General features: G+C 29.7%; 1 protein-coding gene and 1 pseudogene across 2 annotated transcripts in view; one reads left to right on the forward strand and one right to left on the reverse strand.

Moving 5' to 3' along the window:
• Positions 1–899: 899 nt before the first annotated feature.
• Positions 900–22,132, reverse strand: part of LOC145192777 (transmembrane prolyl 4-hydroxylase-like) — a 29,863-nt gene continuing 8,630 nt past the window's right edge. For both annotated transcript variants that reach the window (XM_090072579.1, XM_090072580.1), the window contains exons 4-11: positions 19,659–19,738; positions 13,119–13,180; positions 11,497–11,531; positions 7,924–8,089; positions 7,686–7,743; positions 1,669–1,802; positions 1,480–1,570; positions 900–1,289 (exon numbers count right to left, since the gene is read on the reverse strand). In XM_090072579.1, the coding sequence (XP_089928705.1) occupies positions 975–1,289; positions 1,480–1,570; positions 1,669–1,802; positions 7,686–7,743; positions 7,924–8,089; positions 11,497–11,531; positions 13,119–13,180; positions 19,659–19,738 (941 nt within the window). In that variant the 3' untranslated portion in view covers positions 900–974. The remainder of the gene's footprint in view (positions 1,290–1,479; positions 1,571–1,668; positions 1,803–7,685; positions 7,744–7,923; positions 8,090–11,496; positions 11,532–13,118; positions 13,181–19,658; positions 19,739–22,132) is intronic.
• On the forward strand, positions 4,930–6,730 carry LOC149878414 (uncharacterized; annotated as a pseudogene).

Genomic DNA, 22,132 nt, shown 5'->3' on the forward strand with positions numbered 1-22,132 from the left:
AACAGCAGTTATGGTTTAGATAGCCACAGGAATTTTCCTCTCTAGCTTTTGTATGTCTATAAATACTATATTTATGCTTAAAAAAACGAAAGATTTAATGTTTGTATATTTAAAAACAAATGTTTTAAATATTCATTATATATTGGTCATGTTAAATTTAGAAATTTTAACGCTAATTGTTATTATTTGTTATCACTCAATTTTCAAATTCCGATCTAATATACATGTTGACTTTCTGAGTTTCGTTATATGAGAAAGCACTTAGAATTAATTTTTCCGACTCAACCAAGTTAATCACTTTCCTAGTTGACAAGTGAACCCTTCGAATTAAGTCATTTTCTTGTTAGTGTGAAGAAAATAAATAATACTAGAAGAATATGCTTGAGGTTGAGCGAGCAATTTAAACAGCAGTGTCATGCCAATGTTTAAATGCCAGTTTTAACTTTATTTTCAAAAAAAAAAGTACGATTTTAGAAAAGGACCTAAAATCATTTAAATAAAATAGTTTAAATGTCTCAAGTTGCCATGAAGGAAATTAAAGAAAAGCAAGAATAGAAATATTTGATGAGTTTAGGACAAGATAAATATTAACAAAGATCGGTTGCCTTTAAGTGTGTCGGAGCCATCTCCAAAAAGATTGTAAAGAGCGAGAGACGCTGTTTGAATGAGAATTTAACGTCATCATTAACTATAAAAATTACTAAAACATAAAATCAGCAGCAAATTAAATTTAAAATAGACGACGGGCTGATTCAACTTGATCACTAAAACAGCGACTAGTTGATGTAATCATAACCAAATTTTCTTCATAAATTATATAAAAGGTAAGTTATGTTTCACCACTGGCGAAACGTCAGAAAGATGAACGAATTGTTTATACTAGAAAAAAGAGAAAAATATTTTGGCACAAGATGTTGTTTGCCATTTGTATTAACACTTTTGGGAATGATTGAATAACACAACAGAAATTTATTCTATCCTGCGTAACCACTTGCCTCCGCCTTTTCATAATCTTCATTATTTAAATATATACTAGGGATATGTCTTGATTTACTAAACGGTGCTGGTATCCACATATTTGCCATCCATTTTTCTCCCTTTACGACATTACATCCACCATGCAAACTATACCAGTCTAGTTCACCCATCCAACCATCCGTTTTATTACGCAAATGATTGTACCATAGAACTGCTGTACCTTTTCTCGGTTGAATTACCAAATTTGATAACTTGCATCCGTGCATCATGTTATACTTGTCTGTTGAAACATTTCCGTACTTCACCATGTCCTACGATAATTTTCGATTAACAGAAATACAAAAAAAAAAAAACACTTTAGGTTCTTCACATTCAACTTTTTATTTTTGTACAACAAAAACCGTTGTTTTTGTTCTACAAAATATAGCTTGGTTTTTTTTTATATAAAAAGTATTTCTAACAAATTATTGCTGTAAAATTAGTGTCGTAAAATTTACTCACCATCTCATTAAAAGTGATATTGTCAGCTATCGGAAAAGCTGTTCCACCTCCCTCTTCCACATCGTTGAGGTATAATACAAAAGTGATGTATCTATAAAATAAATAGAACAGACAATTTTCATCGTATAGTTTTTATTCTTATAGAATCATGTAACAAGCTCGTGTATGTGAAAAATCACATTAACTTACCTACACAATTTACACTCCCCAACACTATTAAGAACGTCACCGGAATATTGATGGCAACATGGCAAGTCACTTCTGTGATGAGTTTCGCTGTCATGATGGGCATGATAATGACCATTAGGAGGGTAATTTAATACCTAAAAAATATTTATTTTATAGCAAATTAATTTTTATTATACCTATTTACAAAAAGCTATCATACATCTAGCAATAGATATTGAGCGACGTTAAAACTTGGCCGCAAATACTTCTAGGGACTTTTTTGAGAGTTAATATTTCTAAATTGAAAAAACTTAGTTCATATTTTTCTTTTCCGAATTTGAATGGAACGTTTTTAACAAGTTCCATTTCTGTGAGTTTCCGGAACTAGAATTTTTAAAAATGTTAATACAAAGTCAAAGCCGAGATAATATTGAAAGTACAAGAGTTTTGTCTCCTCAGAAAAAGAAAAACATTTTGAAAGTAGTCAGTTTTCAAGAGGTCTATTAAAAACTTCATTCATGAATTGTAAATCACATCCATAAAGTATTTCATATACAAAGTAGCTTATTACTGTTTTTTTTTTGTTTGTTTTGTTTTGTCTCACTTTAATAAAATTACTAAAAAAACAAGTTAAAGTTATTCGGCACTGAAATACCGCAAATAAAATATATGTATGCAAATAAAGTATGCAACTGCAAATTTGTTATTTAAAGCACGTCGTTAGTAATTGTTGACGGAAAAAACTTTGAAAATAAAAATAAATGAAAAAGCAGCCAAAAAGTCATGATAAGTAGTAAAAACAAGCCTATTATTGACCTTGCCATGAATGGTACCACGCCCAAAGAAATTGCAAGATACTAAACAAGCCTCTGAGTACTGTTTACACTGAGATTAAACGTTTTCAAATGACTGGTCGTGTTGAGAGGAAGCCTGATAGTGGTTTGAAGAGGTCAGTTCAGACTCCTTAGTTGATCAAGGCAGTCAAGGCTCGAATTTCTCGGAATCCAGTATGGTCAATGAGGAAAATGGCTAAAAAGCTATCTGTCAGTGAGCACACCATCAAGAATGAGGTCAAGAAGGACCTAATTGATCAGAAGCAAAGAGGCCTTCCTGACCATATTTCTTATGGTGTCAAGAAAGCCTTGCTTTTCTGATGGCCTCAAAATGCTTCCGTTCATCATCAAATCTGGTCAGAAAGTTGACACCAATGAGTAAATTCTTAACTGGAGAACCATGTCAAACCCTGGATTGATGTCTACTGCTCTCCAGATGACAATGTTGTGTTCCAGCAGGATGGAGCACTTCCACATACATTCCAGAAGATCCAGAGGTGGCTCCAGGAGAACCTGCCAAAACACTGATCAATGAGTTATGGCCTCTTCAAACTGGGCGTATGTGGAGCCAAGGGCTTGTTAACATCCCCACAACAGTGTCAACTCCCTTAAGGCTGCTACCAAGAAGAAATGGGACAAGACGCCCAAGGACTATATCCAGACCACCTGTTCCAGGTTCAGGAGTCAATTTGAAGCTGTAAATGATGCTGAGGGAGGACATTTTGAATAAAAATGTGGTGAACTTTTTTTGTTTGGATTCAAGCTTTACTTCTACATTAATTTTTGTCAAAAAAAGATTTTTTTACGAAATTTGCGATCGCATACGGCAATCTACATATCTTTAGCACTAAAAATAATATAGTAATATAACAGTGCACTTAAAACTGTGAGCAACTTACTGAAGATCCCGTGTAAAAAAACTTCTTTACAATTTTTGTTTGTAACTTTTTGCCAAAAAAAAAATCGTATATCATGAAACTTGAAATGTTTTGCATTTCAAATACAACTCTCATAATACAGCTCCCCCATAACATGATGTATTTAGAATTTACAACAGTTTTTTAATGCTAAAGAAAAATTCTTGTCATAAAGTAAAATAAAATTTCCAACAACTCAAACGGGTTTAAAGAAAAAAACTAAGCATCAGTCTCAGAGATCTCATATGTACGATACCACCACCAACGATAGTTCGAACTTGGTATCGGAAAAATCCGTCCTCTGAAGGCCAATATAAATTCGGTATCGGTATCGTAGGACGGGTATTGTAAAAAAAAAAAAAGGCCGATCCAGTGACCAAACGGTGCTTTTCGTACCGACACTTTGATGCATAAAAAACAGTTGTTTTTAATGCAGTTCTTAATTCTACTTTCTTGGGTCAATATGAAGTGTAAGATTCTACCCATAATCATATAAATGATCCCATAATCAACTAAAAATGTTAAATTACTTTAAGTGACTTATAAAACGGACGAATATGATTTGACATAAACATGCTCAGTATTTTAATTTTATCCTCCTTTTTTTATTTTCATCAATAATCATTTCGTTCTTTTCCAGGGGAATGACAACAATTTTAAAATTATCATTCTGCCTCTTTTATGATACTGTTTTTACTTTGCACAACATGATGTCAAACATGTTAAAATGTGAAATTCGATTTCTCACTACACAAGTCAATTGTTGAGTGGCTGTACAAGGACGTATTCTTTACATATAGAACTTTTAAATAATTCGTTATCTGTTGCGGAGCCGATTTTTTTAAATCAAGCTGCCAAATTACAGCTGAGTATAAGAAAAAGCAATGCCTGTACATTAGGTCATTAGCTTATGATTAGATTCTTGGACTTTCATTAACTTCTATGGCTTGCATGGTATAATGTAATTGTTAATGGAGAAAAAAAGTACTTTAAAGAGAATGATGTTCTCTCACCTCCAATCCTTAATCTCATGATAGCTTTTATTATCATCAGTATTGCTTTTAAATCAAATATTCTATTTGCCCACGTTCTCTCATTTTGTGCTTTTAAACAAAATTGTTGTGGTCTGTTCTCAGAACATCCTGAGAAATCTGTACACTAGGGAAAGGAAAACCGGTTTCCGGTTTCCGGAAACCGTAAAATTCTTGGAAATCGAAAACCGAAAATGTTATTTTCAAAACCGGTTTTTGGATATACAGTACAATCTCTCTAATTCGAAATTTATGGGGAAAAATAAACGTTCGAATTAGAGAAATTTTCGAACTATAGAAAGACGACTTTTCTTTTGCGCATTTCACGGTGACTTTACATTTAATCAAACTAAGGAGATTTTCGAACTAAAGAGACTCGAATTACAGAGATTATACTGAATATCTTTTGTACAAAATTTACTTGGTTATTTGGCAATTCTAAACCACTTTTCTTGATGTGAAGTTGCTCAAGAAAATAAATGAAAACTTTCAATTTGCTTCCACTCGAACTTTAACAGTAAGTTACTGCAATTTGTGATGTAAAAAAGTGAAACAAATTTTCACAAAAACAAAAATGTTGTTTTCTGAAGTCCAAAAGGATAACATACCAGTTTGGAAGCACTTTTTGCACTCAAAAGAGCTTGAATTGGCCAAGTGCAAGCTCTGCGATCAAGAAATTAAGTGTAAAGGAGGAACCACAAGCTCCATGAGGAACCACCTGAGGACAAAGCACAACATCACATTTGCTGCAGTTGTTACTCCTGAGAGGAAACTCGAAGTCATCAAACCTATTGATTCGTTTTTTAAGACAAAGGACCTTGTTGATGTTGTTTTGGCTGAGCTTATTTCATGTGATGGGCTGCCCTTTCGTGTTTTCTCAACTAGCCAACGTTTGAGAACAGCTCTTGCCCAAAGATATATACAAAATAGATACATACAAATTGCCCAAAGATGCTAAATCGATTAAGGCTCTGCTGATGAAACATTATGAAGATATCAAGAAAACATATCAGCAGTAATTTGTAGAAAATAAGCTTGTTAGTCACAAATTTAGCTTAACCCTTGATGAGAATACTTCATCCAGAAACAGAAGATATATGAACATAAATGTTCATATGGGAAGTGACTATTGGAACCTTGGAATGATCAGGGTACATGGGTCTATGCCAGCAGAGAAATTTTGTATAACTGTTGACGAGAAACTGAAAAAATTTGGGCTACGTTTTGCCTGTGATATTGTTGCAGTAACCACAGACGGAGCTGCTGTAATGAAAAAATTTGGTAGCTCAATTTTACCAGACCATCAGCTCTGCTTCACACATGAAATCCACTTAGCTGTCTGTGATGTTCTATATAGACAATCTAGGAAAGAAGATAATGGCACACCTGAGTAAGTCACTAATCTAGAAGAGGACCAAGAAGATGAAGACAACGATGAGAAAGGAGGATTAGAAGTTTCAGCAGAAGCAGGCGCATCAGCTCTTCCAATGATCAGAGAGGATGTCACAGAACTCATCAACAAGGTCAGAAAATCTGTCAGATTGTTTCGAAAGTCTCCAGTTAAAAATGACATGATTCTGCAAAAGCATGTCTAGTCTGAGTTTGGAAAGGAGCTGCAGTTAATCTTAGACTCTAAGACACGTTGGAACAGCTTACTAGATAGATTTCAAGATTTGTTACCCTTAGGAAATGTATTCAAATCTTACTGATTGAGTTATCAAGCGATATTATTATTTCTGAGTCTGAATTTACCACCTTACAAAATCTAGTAAATGCTTTAGAACCAATCAAGGTTGGTGCTGAAGTACTTTGCAGAAGAGATTTGAACTTGCTCTCATCTGATGGCATTCTGAAGTTCATTTTCAAGCATCTTAAAAGCCAGAAAAACACTTTTAGTCAAGAGCTAGTTGACTCATTTACTAAAAGAGTCACTGAGAGGAGGAATGCTATATTAATAAACTTAGTTAAATATCTGAATAATCCTGATGTCATTAATGGAGCAACTCATGAAATTTTCGAAAATTCCATGCCAAAGAAAAATGCAATTGCTACTACTGCATTAAGTTTGTTTAATCGTTTGTTTGAGCAAAAGAGAAGTGAGTCTATAGATGAGGAAAACTTGTCAGATAATGAAACTAGTCAGGAACAAGTACAGCAATTTACTTCCTTGTCAGAAGAGCTCGAGTTCTCCATTAGAGAGACAGCCAAATGGGTTTCACCAAAGAAACAAAAAATAGAATCAACTTCCAAACTAACGCTCAAAGAAATGGGAGTATTTGAGCTAACAAAAAAAATGAACTAGCAACTTAGATTTGTTGTGCACGGCTTTGAAGTCAATCCAAGTAACAAGTGTGGAGGCTGAAAGGTCATTTTCTGCAAGTGGTCTATTTGTCACTAAACTAAGGTCAAGGTTAAATGATGAAACACTCAATGCTTTATTTTTTTTTACGTGCTTATTGTCTAAAGAAACGTAAAATTAACCATTAAAAAGACTTATTTGTTTGCTGCTCAATTGTATTCAATGTACGTATATGACATTGTTGCTATATATATTTACGTTTTTGCTGCTGTTGTTTCCCTGAAATATACATAATAAAAAGATACACTAGAAAACCGGAAAACCGGTTTTTAAAACATTGAAAACCGCGGTTTATTCGAAAAACCGGTTTTAGAAAAAACCTAAATATTTCATTTCCCTACTGTACACCATGAGTTCCTTAAGACAATCTGGAGTAAATAGAAAAATTTCAACTAATCATTATAATGACAGTTAACAATGTTTTTTGTTACTGTCATTTTTTTACAAGGAGGAGCTTTTTAATCTTTTATAGTTGCATATCAAGAATCTACAGACCAGTGGAAACCTTTGCAAAGGATGGGCATCAACAGCAAAAAAAGTTTTCAAAAACAGTAAACATAACACTGTTGAATTTTTGCAGCTTTCTTTTTCTTAGATAAATCTTAGATTTAATGTAAATTGTTACACATATTTAAATTTAGAATTTAAGGAGATCTTTGAATTATTTTTCTGATATATTCTTACGAACAAAAGCTAATTTTTCATATAAACCAAAAAAATATTTTTGTTCTTATTTTTTTTTCGGTAAGGCCTTTTAAACCACGACATTTACCTTTTCAGAGGTTAAATAAATAATTTTTTTAGAGTACAAACTCTAATAATTATTTTTTAAACCCCTGAAAAGCATATTTATAAATCTTGATGGGTTTTCCCACCAACACAATTGCTTTTTGATTACCTGCAACATTTCACCACCATATATTATTTTTCGATCAAGACCGGTTAATTTTACCAATCTATATGTAAAAAAATATGCATAAATACAAATTTTAATTAAAAAAAAAATTCAAATAAAAAATAAAAACTATTTTATGAAACTTTTAATCGAACTATATGCAAAAAAAAGTAAACAAAAAAGTTTAAAACGAAGAATGTAAAAAAAAAAAAAAAAAAAAAAAACAGAACTTTTATTCTACCTCTCTCTTATTTTATGAATGAGTGGATCGACAGATTCTTCCATATTCAACCATACTTGACTGCTAGTCCTTGTTTTAAATTTAGGATCATTTTTGCTAAGCTTGTGAAGATACTCTTTCAAACCAAATGTATTTAAGGTGTCAAATTCTTTTTCAGTTATAACTCCTAAAAATAATTTGTAAAAGTTAATTATTAAAAAATATATGGATCACTTTTTAATTCATAATAATTATTGCTGATGCGATTTCTCTTTTGGTTAATCTTTGATGACCTTTTTTAACACTGAAACTTTTACAGAAGATTACTGACGCATGTATGTATGTATGTATGTATGTATGTATGTATGTATGTATGTATGTATGTATGTATGTATGTATGTATGTATGTATGTATGTATGTATGTATGTATGTATGTATGTATGTATGTATGTATGTATGTATGTATGTATGTATGTATGTATAATGCTCAACAAAAAATATCATATATTTATAGTGTGCTCAATAAAAATTTTAAAATTTATTTCAGGAAATAATTAGTAAAAATAACTAATAAAAGTCTACCATTGAATAATTAATAATAATTAAGTCTACCAGTGCAAAAATATGCAATGATTTGTTTAATAATACTGTAGAAATGTCCTCATAGAAAGAAATAACTTTTCTTTTAGTTTAATGAATATAGGAAGCAATAAAGAGAAAACATTCCCTTTAAAAGATTTTATTATTCAAGCAGTTAACCAAAAATATCTTGTAAAAAGTAAATTCATTAAAATATGGCAAATAAAAAAAGCAAACTTGTCTTACAAAATATTTGATTATTTGAGCTATTTTTGTTAAACAAAACCTTTATAGCAAATAATCAAAGCTTATGTTATTTATATTAGAACTAGACATGCTGATTAGGGTTATAACATTTTCACAACTTCATATGGCCTGGCCTTAATGTCTATTCCAGTGTTTTGGTATAAAAACACTAAAATGGTTATTGAGTAGTAACTTTTCAAAAACCTCTTCCAAAAATATTTTTTATGCGATATTTTTTATATTTTATAATATTTTTTATATTTGGATAAACTTATACTTATGAGTAAATCAAAATATAAAACACATTTTAGTAGTAATAATTGAGGTATAGGAATGCCTTTTAATTTCTTTAAATTTCTTTTGGATCATTACAACAACTCCATTTTTTACTCCAGCATTGACACTGTGTTATCACAGATTATAGCTTTAATGCAACATGTAACTTTCCTTTCTTTTGATGGTTTACTTGTGCTATTGTTACTTCTTGTTGTAACTCTACATTTCATAAAAGTGCTTATCTTCATTTACCAATCAGATTCTATCTGTCTTGATAATAACAAGCATCTTTAGAAACTTAAGCTGAGCACATTCACTATGATATTTCAAATATATAGCACATTCACTATGATATTTCAAAAACATATCATATTAATGCTCCATTCTTCCTCACTGTTGACTTTTCTGTTATGAATAGAAGATCTAACTTTTCCTACAATTTTTTTCAATTAATTAGCTACTACTTTAAATCTGCCATTAATAGATTTTTCATTTTAGCAAGAAATTGAAAACTTCCAACTATCTCTTCCTTGGGAATTCTAGTTAAGCCATCAAATAGATCATGTTGCAGAATTTTTCTTTTTTGTTGCACCCTTTTGGTATGCTGTTAAGTTTATCTGCAATTACCAGAACTTTTTTCAACATCTTCCCTGCTTTGTATATAGTGATATTTTCTAAAAAAGATAAATATTATATTTATTAGATATATATTTAATCTTAAATTTTATTATGCAGTATACAAAAGAACGTACAGCTTAATTAGTAGAAAAGTATATTGTGATGATCAGTTGCGTCATGTGTGAAAATGAATTGTATGAACTTTTAGGTAGAAAAACATGTGATAGATTTTAGATTAGAAAAGCTTAATGTAAACAAAATAAGTCATAATGAAGATAAGTTAGTCACTCAGTCTATAAATAAGTTACTTTAAGTATACAAAAATATATCATACCTTTCTTTAAACTGTGAAAAAAATTAGCATAGTGGTAGAAATATTTCAATCTGTGTCTTGGGGGTGGTTTCTTCCTGAAGTTCATCATCTTCTAGGACAAAAGTATTATTTACAGACAATAAAACCAGGTGGAGGAAATGTGGTTGTATAGAGATGTTTTAGTCAATGCCCGATAGGGTTAGTTCATCTCCTTAAAGGTAATATGGATTAAAAACATACAAAGACATAAATAATAAGATTATGTTGACTAATTAAAGAAAGAAAATGCCAAAAGGATGAATATAGCAGCATAGAAAAAAAATTTTTAACAAAATAAAGATAAATGATAGTAGGATCGCCAGTTATTTTAAAAACTCATAAATTCTAAATTTTGAAAGAATTCATTAATTGTAACAATCTTTTTTTTTTCAAAAAAAAAAAAAAAAGATTAGTTGTTTAATTAAACCTGAAAATCTTACCACCCATGCTGAAGATTAATCATATTAGAGAAAATTAAAGTTTGGTATCTATTAAATCAAAGTAGTACATTTAAAGTCACCTATTTGGATAGCTTCTAAAATTATATAAAATACTTTGCATTTGTATGCATTGCTTAAGACCAAGCAGTGAATGCTTTAGGAAAGAAATAGCATAAGCTTTAAGATTAGGAGTAGTAAAAATATTTTTGTGTCTCATTATGATATGATTATTGGATTTACCTATATTAATGTGTACTAATCATCTGTTATGTCCTGTCTCTCTTAGGTGTTTTGTTAATAATATCATGTTGTGTCCAACGTAATACCTTAATAATATATTTGTCAATGGCATGAAGTGAGTAACCTCTGAGTAGTATGGTTACATAAACAGTATCTCTAACTCTTTGATTAAGTTTTCTCTATCCAATAAGATTATGTTATATCTCTTGTAAGATAATATGGATTGAAGTAAATTGTTCTGTAATCTTAGCATCTAACCATCCCATAAACAGATTGGTGAAGGGTAGTGTCATCTGTGTCCATTGATGCCCCAATTCTTTGGTGGAACTGATTAGGGAATTAGGATGTGCTATGGGTTAGGATAGTTCCTAATATAATCTCAATAAAGACAATTGATGGACATTCCATTGATGATGGAGTCTTTTCCATATAATACTTAACCATGTTGACTCCTTCTCTATGTGGAATATTAGTGTATAAAGAGGTGACTTCTGCTATTACAATTATGCAGTTTCACAAGGAAACCCTTTGCAATTGTAATAAGTTGAGGAAGTGAGTGTTTTTAAAATAGGATAGGAGGAATTCAGCCAGCAGTTGGATGAAGTATGTTATGAACTTAGATTATTAGTAGGTCCATCATATTCTGATACTATAAGTCTCTAATTATAATATCAGTAGGTAAAAATCAAATTTTTACAATCTGTAAAGGAAAAAAAAGAACAAGCTATCAAAGTATTAGATCTCTAACCAATGATAAAATTTTATTAATACTTATTTAACAATAAACACATAAAAAATATAAAACTAAGAATTTTTTAAACAGTAGTTAAAAAAAACTCTACCGTCCTCCATGACATTCACATTCATCTTCTCCCATCTAAAATTTATTTACAAATATTTCATTCATTATCATAATATGCTATAATAAAAAAATATGCTATAATAAAATAATATATGCATTGATATATAATTTTGAATTAAAATTTATTCATCTTTTTAATATATTATACACAAAATTTAATTGTGATCTGTCAGTCCAATATTTGTTTACAATTCATTTGAAATAGATGGGCAAAGGTTATGGTATCAGTATTTTGGGATGTAAAAGAGGTTTAATTATTTTGAAAAAAGTAAAACAATTAACTCTGACTATTAACGTAACCTTTTAGATCGATTGGATGCAAAAATTCATGAAAAAAAACCTGGTTTGGCCAATTTTATAAGTGGAGATTCTAGGATAATTATCTTCTGTAAACTAAAATTTTAGAACCCACAGGTTGAAAAAGTATTTAAAACTTGCTATTCCATGAAAATCAGACTTCAAAAGCATAGTCAAGAGCAGAATGTTGGTTCTAGCTTAACTGATGCCATAAGTTATGATATGCCAAACATTATAACTTATTTCCCCAATGTGCTAAAGGGGAAAAAGGCCAACCATTCCTATACCAAATTTAGAGGTCAATTAATCCACTGACTATAAAAAAGAAAAGCAAGAAACAATTTAGAAAGCTATTCCAAGATGTTAATATTTACTTGGGTGCTGCCTGAAATCAGCTGAGAGATATATTATCATACTAAATAAATCTTTCCGATTATTTTTAATGATTTCCTAGCATTTCTTGAAAGCCACGGCATTGTAATTTAACTGAATTCTTATGTAAAGGTAAAGTTTAGTAGAAAAATTAATCTTATAAGAATTTAATAGAAAAATTAATAAAATAATAAGATTTTATAAAATTGAGCTTAAGGGGAATTCATAAAAGAATTTTATCAACCTTTGGGCTTATGCTGATAAGTAAAGGAAATTTATAGGACACTTTCCATTACTACATTAGAATTCAACAAGTGATTAACAGTTTTTATATTTATAAGAGATATAAGGCAATATCCTTCAAAGTATGGTATCAATACAATATGATACTACTATTTTAGGATGTAATACATATTTATTTCAAAGTATGTATCATAATTAAAATAGTAGAATCAGATAAAATTGATACCAATATTAGGATAATATTTTAAGATGAAACAATGTTTGTTTTGTGATCAGACCCTGGCCCTGGCCTGTAAAGATAACATTGTTATAAATTTTTAAATAGAACTGATTGAAATTTAAAATAAAAGTTTGTAAACCAAAAATTATGCTGATATTCTCACTGTTGAGACTATTTTCTTTGGGCATAAAACATGTAAAAAAACTAGACACAAGTCCAATAGTCTGATATTTTATTAGATAACTGTACAAGTAGGTATGGTGGGTAGGTAATAGGTAGGTAGGTGGCATGTCACTTAGTGAATCTTACTAATGTTTTATTGATCAATTAATTTTGATTTTAAATATCAACTGTTTTTTTTATGTTAACTATTATCAACAAATAAAAATATTGGCCTCTTTCAAAAAAAGTTACCCAAGCCTGTGTACCTAATGTGTACCAAAAAATTTTTTTATAAAAATCTTTCTTACAGGTCTTTAACATCTTCTTCTACCATCCATAGAGAAAATGATGCATGAACAACACTAATCACCTAAATAAAGTAATTTTACTTTATAAAAAAATTTAATACAAAGATCAAAATTTAATTTTGATAATTGTATTATATGATTATAGAAGGCAATATAGAAAATTTACAGAATATAACTTATATAACTTTATATCATTATATAACTTATTATATAAGGAAAATACCATTTATATACACAAATAGCAAAATTTTTAAAAACAAACTACATTCATATAAATAATTGTGCAAGCTCTTGTGATTTTTATACATGGAATAGGTATTGCAGCAAAATTTGCACATCTATAAAAACATAAACATAGTTTTAGATATAAAAGAATTATTAAAGATTATGAATAAACAAATATTGGCATTGCATAACCAATATGATGAAGTTATGAATATTGCAATAACAATGTCTTATAATATAGAAAAAACCAAAGTTTTTACAAATTTTGTAGCAACATCTGTTATTTTCAAATTTTAAAGCTTTTTTTGTGAGGAGAGTGATATATTAGAGTGGATTGAATTGCAATAAATGTTTGGTTGCAGTATTAAAGCACTGTTAAAAAGTTGTTTCATGATCCATATTTTTAAAAAAATATCAATACAATTTTTTTTATAAATGTTAACACTTGCCAACTTTTATTCATAGAAAAGTGTTACTATTACATAAGCTTTAGAATGTAAAAAATACAAAAATGTTTCTAAGAGCAATTAGTAAATGCACTGTTTAGACAAGCTATTTAAGTAATAAGATATACTTGTTATTTGAAATGAGCCTTGGTATCAACTTTAGTTAGTTCAAGCCTAGTTTTTAAGCCAACAAAACCATGGCATGTGGAGATTTATATCCATAGACTTTTGAACTAGATACAGAAACTGTTTTAATAAGTATGTTTAGAAAAAACTTTCAAATTACAAGGAAATTCTTTGGTTTGTTAATATTATACATACTTAATTATTAAATTATAAAGACTTCGTTGTTTTTGTAGATATAATATATGTATGTAATTATTTTTGATTATTCTTAAAATACGTTTTGAGGAAGCAGAGCACATCCAAAGTTTCATTGCCCAGACAACTTCTTATTTTTGTCGCAAAAAGTCCAGCCGCAGAAAAAGCACGTTCTGATTCCAAACTGGTAGGCTTAATAGTCATTAAAAAATTATACGCTCTTTGTAAAAAATCACCACGTGTTCCTCCATTTTCAAACAACACCATTTCCTTTTGAATTTTCGTTGATAACGTCTCACATTGAGTTGGTATGCTGGGCAAATGTGCTTTTTTTTTATAGCTTTATTAAGTTCGTCTGTGATTCTTTTGCTGTTTTTAAAAGCAAAAGAAATAGATTCAGATGAAGAGTCAGAAGAATAAGAAACAATTTCGAGTAGTGCCTCATTTGAAACAGAAAGTTCAACTTCTGATTCAGACTCATTAGCTGTTAATGATGTAGCTGGATTTGTAGCGTCTAGTCTTTCAAGTAACTCAACTATTAATTTGCGACATTTTATTGAAGTCGGAACTGTTACTAGCTCTATTTCAGATTCGGACTGAATGTTGGTTCTACCATTGTGCAGATACTGAAGGATCCCACTTGCATCGGTACGCCCTTGTTGCATTCGAAGAATGTGAGAGGAATGCAACTTTTGACTTATAACGTTGTTAGCATCTTTAAGTTTTTTTAACATAAAAGTTATGGCAACATCGGCTGTAAACAAATTAGCATCCCGACGGCAAAGGGTCTCAACTGTTGCTTTTACTGGAAGTAGCGCATTAATGATAGCAGATACAGTTTGAATCTCAATATTAGATAAAGCCAAAGATTTACCTTCCGATAGACTTATGTCTATTAATGCCTTTTGTATACAATTTTTTAATATATAGACGCGTTGAAGCATTGACAAAAGACTGTTTCATCTTGTCTTGCAGTCTTTAATTAGAGCTATTTGTTTCCCAAATTCAGCCGCAACATAATTCTGCAAGATATCATTTTTTTGGTGATTGTCTGAACACTACTATTAATTTTCATACCTTTTTGATCACTGGACCACAATTTACCTCAGTAACATCACATTGGTTTCCTCGATGCCAATTATAACTAGCATCAAGATCAACCAATTTATCGTTGTCAGAAAAATCATCATCCTCGCAAAAGTTACTCTCTGAAAAATCGTCTTCTATATCTGATTGTTCGTCTTCGTCTTGCTGCTCTATTTCTCTTTCTATATCCTGCTTTTGATATAGTACTTCAATTACAGCCAGTTGCACACCATGGGCAAAACATAACTGTTGATTTACAGGTAATATTCTCCCAACATTTTTCATCACATTTGCTCCGTCAATCATAATAACAACAATATCTTTTCTCAAATCAAGTCCAGGTTGTGCAAGCTTTTGTTCTAATAGCTCAATACACTTATCTGCAGACATTGATCCCGTTATACAAATTAAGCCTAAGCTCCAGAACTGACAATTTCGTGCATGTAAATTAATATTCATGTAGCAACGGTTACGCAATGATGTCCATTCATTAAAAGATAAAGAAAATCTTTCTCCTACAATGAATTAAGGGTTTTTTTTGCTAGCTATTTCAGTAATAAAAAAACTCTTATTTTTTTGCTGTAATCTACAACCATTTTACACACAGTGTTGACTGTTGTGGGTAAACTTTTGAATCCTGTAGCTATAAGACCTGCACATATATCACTAGAACGGCATATCACGTTGAACGAAATCCCATCAATGGCTGTTAATCGTGCAAGTGTAGCAGGAAGTGATTTTTCTTCTTGCTCCAATATCGGAAAATAATTGGTTAAGGTTTTGTTTTTTTTTATTGGTGGTTCATCTCGTGTGTTTACTGAAATAGTAGTTAGTGTGAGGTTAATTTTATGGACAGAAAGTAAGTGGATTTGGAGACCTTTCGTTGAACCACCTCCAATTTTTAAAATTTTTTTGCAGTCAGTAGACTTACACATTGCTGTTTGCCCTTTTTCTTCTCTTAAAAAATGTTTCCAAACAGCAGAATTACTTTTTTTGTCATATTCCATGTACGAAGCCATTATAATTTTAGAAAATTTACTGTTCAAATAACCAGCAATTTTATTTTTTATTAAAACTTGTACTTTAAAATAGTCACAAATAGATAACGTCTATTCGAGATAAAAATTGTCAGAAACTTGAATAAATGCGACTAAGCACCAAAAATATTTAAGAATGTAATTGCAATCCAATTTCAATTGTTATAACAACTTTAATCCAATTATTCAAAAACATAACTGCAAGAATTTCAAAATTGTAAAGTTTGAATTTGATTGCAATCGAACGAAAAAAATAACTTAATTTAAAAATGTTTAACTGAAAACAATTTCAAAAAAAATCCCGGGATTTCGGGATTGTTAAAAACCGCGGAATCCTGGGATCCCGGGATTCCCAACCCTAACTATGATATTTAATGTGAAACCATGAAGGGCAATAGACATTAACTATGAAACTAACTAGTCTCTGCAATGATTTTGATGCAACTGTTTGTTACATATACAAATGTAAAACTCAGCTAGCTTTCGTGAGGCATGATTTATGTTACCTAGTTTGCTACACTTTAGAAATGGCATGTAATAATTTGAATCATGTTCTACTTGCACAATTAAATATTTTTTCAGAAGATATCCTTGATTTGTGCTGAGATCTTTACATTTACAATATCTCTGATCTAGTTTTTAGGTAATAGAGTCTTTTTTCATGGAATAATCAGTCAAGAGCAGCATCATGTTTACTTTTATTTCTGTTAAAATATATAATACAAGTATTTTAGTCTAATTGCATTTCTCAAGATACATTTTTATTTAATGATAAAAAGTATCATTTTTAGGGGTGCAATTGTTTTGATCCCTTTGAAATGGTACCCATCTTTTATTTGGTTGTAGTATATTTAATGTTGAGCTTAAAGTACTTTGTAGGTGAAACAAAGAACAATTAAGAGAAAGGGGGAAGCACAAGATCATGCATACACTTAATGAGAGAACGAAGTCTGACCAATTGGTCAAATGCCTTGAGGGAGAAAAACTCTGGATTTTTTTGTTAGATTAAACAAGGGTGTGTTAATGGGAATCCTAGAATGTAACTTAACTTACTGATAAGGCTTATCCAAATGAGTTATTTGACTGGTACACAATATACACTTAACCTCAAAATTAACGCACCACTTATACATTTCGATTTATGTTAATTGTTGTCAATATTATCATATATTTTGACAAACATATTAAAAATAGAACACATGAACACCATAATTTCAATGATAATAAAAAAATATGGTTTATTAGAAAAAATAAAGTAAAATCATTATTATTGTTATGCACACTAATACAGCTTAAATTAAGGCATTTTTAACTTATCAATAACTAGTGTTACCACCTCTTGATGTTATTAGAGCCTGACAGTGCCATGGCACACTTTCAATTTGAGATCTAATAGTTTCTTGAGGGACATCTTTTTCCACGTGAATAAGACTTTGTCACAGCTTGTCTAGGCTGTGACAAAGGTGGTGGATGTTGGCTTCTAAAACCTTGTCCCATTATGTCCAAAATATGCTCTATTGGGTTCATATCTGGACTGTAACCTGGCCACTCCAAAACTTCAGTATTAACATTATTTAAGTATTCAGTAACAATATGTACTGTATGTGGTCTAGCATTATCCTGCATAAGAATGAATCCATCTCCAATGTATGGTATAAAAGGTACCACAAGAGGTTCTAAAATGTCTGCTATATATCATTGATAAGTCATATGTCCACCATCAACAATAAAAACCTCTGTGCAAGCTGTTAAAAATATTCCGCCCATACAATCAATGAGCTGCCTCTGTATGAAGTGGTTTCTGGAATGTTACAAGCGAAATATCTTTCATTTGGTCTTCTGTACACTCTTGGGCAGCGATCAGAACTTACAAGGCAAAACCTTAACTCATCTGTAAATAAGACCTGTCTCCAATCATTTCCCCATTCATATGCCTCCTTGCAAAAGCCAGTTTTTTTTTCGGTGGTCTACAGACAATCTGGGACCAGTATCTGCTGGCTGAGGTAATAAATTTAATGCACGAAGTCTTCTCCTTATGGTAACAGCAGCTTCATGAACCTCAGCAAGTTGTATTTGGAGACTTCATGCAAAAGTGAACCATTCTCTTAGTGTTCGAAGCAATAAAAATCAGTCCTCCACAGCATTGGTAGATCATTGGTCTCTACAAGCCTTTGTAGAACCCTACCAACTGTTGTATGAGACACTCCAAATCTTCTACAAAGTTTGCAATTTGTTAATCCTTCATTGGACAAAGTAACAATTACAACACATTCATCACAACTTAAATTTTGTCTATAACGCTGCATTACAAACAAATGTGGTATTTTCTAATGACAGTTATCTTTTTTACTGTTAAAACAATTCAAAACCAATACATACTTTTCTTTTAGAAGTGAGGTTTAATTACAGCAAAACATGCTACTTATGAAAAGCTGTTATAACTTCAAAATTAAATAAGGGAAACTGAATAAAACCTACAAAAGGCGTAACAATAAACATCTTTGAAATTGATAAATCAGGAAATACATAATTTTTTTCAAAATAAGTCAGAACTTATAAGTGGTGCATTAATTTTGCAGTTAAGTGTAGATAAAATTTATTGTAAATTACTTAATGGTGAGCTATAGGCAATAATTTTGAATGAACATGCAAACATGGTACACTCTCCCTTTTCCCAAAACTGTGGAAGGTAGGAAAATGCTGAGCCATAAGTCTATGTCTTAGGAGTGGACAAACCTCTCTTATCAAATAAATTAAGAGGACAGGAGTGGGTCTTGAAAGGGAGATTTACCAGTAAAACTTTAGGATTGAGTAGTCAAAACTTTTCTGTATAACTTTTAACTTTACTTCCAAGTTGATTTTACAATTCTTTTTCCTATTCTAATGTTAAGAAGTAGAGTTTTGTGTTGCTGAGAAAGAAGGACTGAATTAACATAGGACAAATTTTTTCTACTACATGAGTAGATGGGGGTCTAGAAGGAGATTTGGTGGAACACTTTTGTAAAGCAGAAAAGTTAAGGAAGACTTTTTTGTTAATTTTGTCAGCACATAAGTTTATTTTCCTTTTAAAATTAAGTGTTTCAATTTTCCAGAGTTGTTAACTGCCTATATAAATTATTTCTAAGTAGATTTAATTATTTTATTTTGCCTATAATAAACATGCTGGGGGGTCATTTCCTTAAAAATTATATACAAGTGAGGGGAAAATTTTTTGTGAGGAAGAAGGGTAGAGGTATTGACACAAGAAAACACTGTGATCAACTACATATGCACAATTTGAATATGAAGGTATGATTTCTTCCTCTAAAGTTGCTTGATTTACTGATGAGGCATTACCAAATACATCAATTCTCAATAAAGTAGATGTACTAGTTTGTAGTAATTAGGCACATTCTATTTTTCAAAAACAAAAATAAACAGTTTACCTCATCAATATCTATTTGCTTGTCTTCATTTGTATCCCATGCTGAAAATTCCCCAAACCATCCTGAAGCTTTACCACTTTCTGTATATAGATAATGAAAAAAAAAAAAAAAAAAGAAGGTAAAAAAAGAGTTTAAATATTACAAGATTTAAAAATTTTAAAAATACTCATTTATAATATAAGATAGAATAAACAATGAATTATTGCAATTTTTATCAAGCACAATAAATAGTTTATCAAGTAACACATTGTAAAATCTAATCAGGATTATGACTAAATCTATTTTTTAATTATTAAGTGTACTAACAAAACATTTGAAAGTAATTGCTAAACTAGGCAGTACCTCTTTTTACACTATGATAAAACTGTAACAGAAAATTGTTTACAACTGGATAATTTTACAATCAGAAGTTGTTTAAAAACATCTTTTGCAAATGATCAAATGTTAATCTACTTTCTTTATCATAATTTATCACTGTAAATAACTTGTGAGTTCATTTTTTTATGAAAGTTGGTGACAATAGTAATAATATAAATAGAAATAATAATAATAATAATAATAATAATAATAATAATAATAATAATAACAATAATAATAATAATAATAATAATAATAATAATGATAATAATAATAACAATAATAATAATAATAATAATAACAATAATAATAATAACAATAATAATAATAACAATAATAATAATAATAACAATAATAACAATAGTAATAATAATAATAATAATAATAATAATAATAATAATAATAATAATAATAATAATAACAATAATAATAATAATAATAATAACAATAATAATAATAACAATAATAGTAATAGTAATAATAATAATAATAATAATAATAATAATAATAATAATAATAATAATAACAATAATAATAATAATAATAATAATAATAATAATAATAATAATAACAATAATAATAATAACAATAATAGTAATAGTAATAATAATAATAATAATAATAATAATAATAATAATAATAATAATAATAATAATAATAATAATAGTAATAGTAATAATAATAATGATAATAATATGTCAGAAGCAGGATCCATTTTGACTAGACAAAATATATAGGTCCTGAAATGCTTGTCATTATAATCCCTCAAAAGGAAGCCTTCTCCACTTCTACTATATAAATAATAATAAATAACTTTAAAGAGCATCAAATAGCGTCCTAAAAATTGTTCTAGCAAACCAAAATTGAACAATTCAATTCTATTTATTTAAACTTTTTTTAGCAGAAATTAAAGTAATAATCAAGCTAGCTCTAACCAATCTGATAATTATTTATTGTCTCCTGAAAGGTTTAATTCTCTTTTTAATCATTTAGTGTAAGTTTGTAGGAGAGAGAGAGTCAGTGGTTATCATATCCTTGATAATTTTACTTTGTAAAAAGTATTGCTATATGCAATATTTTAATATAGTGACCAATCCCCAAGGTGTAAATGGTGCCTATTATAGATGGTGCAAGATACTGTAATAATGCAGTATTATAGTATAGGATGTCATCAATGCTGTAAAATGTTACAAACTTAAAATGTGTTATTTAACTATGTAGGACTTCTAAGACAACATCAAACATGTGTCTACAAAGGTGACAGATTCTAACAAAAGTGGTATGGATGGGGGGCATGGTCAAAATCTAAAACTTCTGGATGAGATTATTTTTGCCATTTGACTCAAATAGTTTTATAGATTGTAGTACAACTATTCTAGAATTAAATTCTGATATTTTATATTCAAATTCAGTGTACTCTACTGCAATACAAAGAAATCTAAATAAAAGTATTTGTAATTGGCAAATCAATTTTTTTCATTGTTAGTGACACCAAACTTAATAGTCTCTTTTTTTGCAAATAACATTTAATGACTAACTTGGTGTTTGATATTTGTAGAGAAATTCAAGTGAAAATACAGTTTGGTCTGAAAAAAATTAGAAATTTAATCATGCTCAAATTCATATTTTAAATTTCTTACCGAGTTTTGTCAATGAGAAATGTTAGAGATTGAGTTTGATTTCTGTTTTTGTTTTCAAAACAATAAACTGTTAAAAAAAAGCAAATAAATTCTTTTTATTTGCTTTTTTTTAAATAAATTTTATTTATTTGCTTTTTTTTTTTTTTAACAGTTTATTGTTTAGCAGAAATTGTAAATTTTCGGATTTACAATTTCTGCTACACAAAGGTTGCATAAATTTTTATCAGGTTTTTACGCTTAAATTGGCGGAAATTACAAAATAATAGATGAAATTGTTGTAAATTCTGATCGGAATAATTTTTATTGTAGTGAACCACAGTGACACAAATAATATGAGTATGCAAAAGCTGTCATCAAATTTTAATCTTAAGTAAATTATGCAAATATAATCACTGTTTTATACATAAAACAGTCATTATATTTTATTTCACATTACTTACTTAAGATTTGAAAGAGTGTTTTTTCTTGTTTTTTTAA

The sequence above is a fragment of the Hydra viridissima genome, unplaced genomic scaffold (assembly GCF_058129835.1).
Source record: "Hydra viridissima isolate aposymbiotic clone 2 unplaced genomic scaffold, HvirCarnegie_v1 scaffold_15, whole genome shotgun sequence".
In the NCBI taxonomy this organism is placed as follows: Eukaryota; Metazoa; Cnidaria; class Hydrozoa; order Anthoathecata; family Hydridae; genus Hydra; species Hydra viridissima.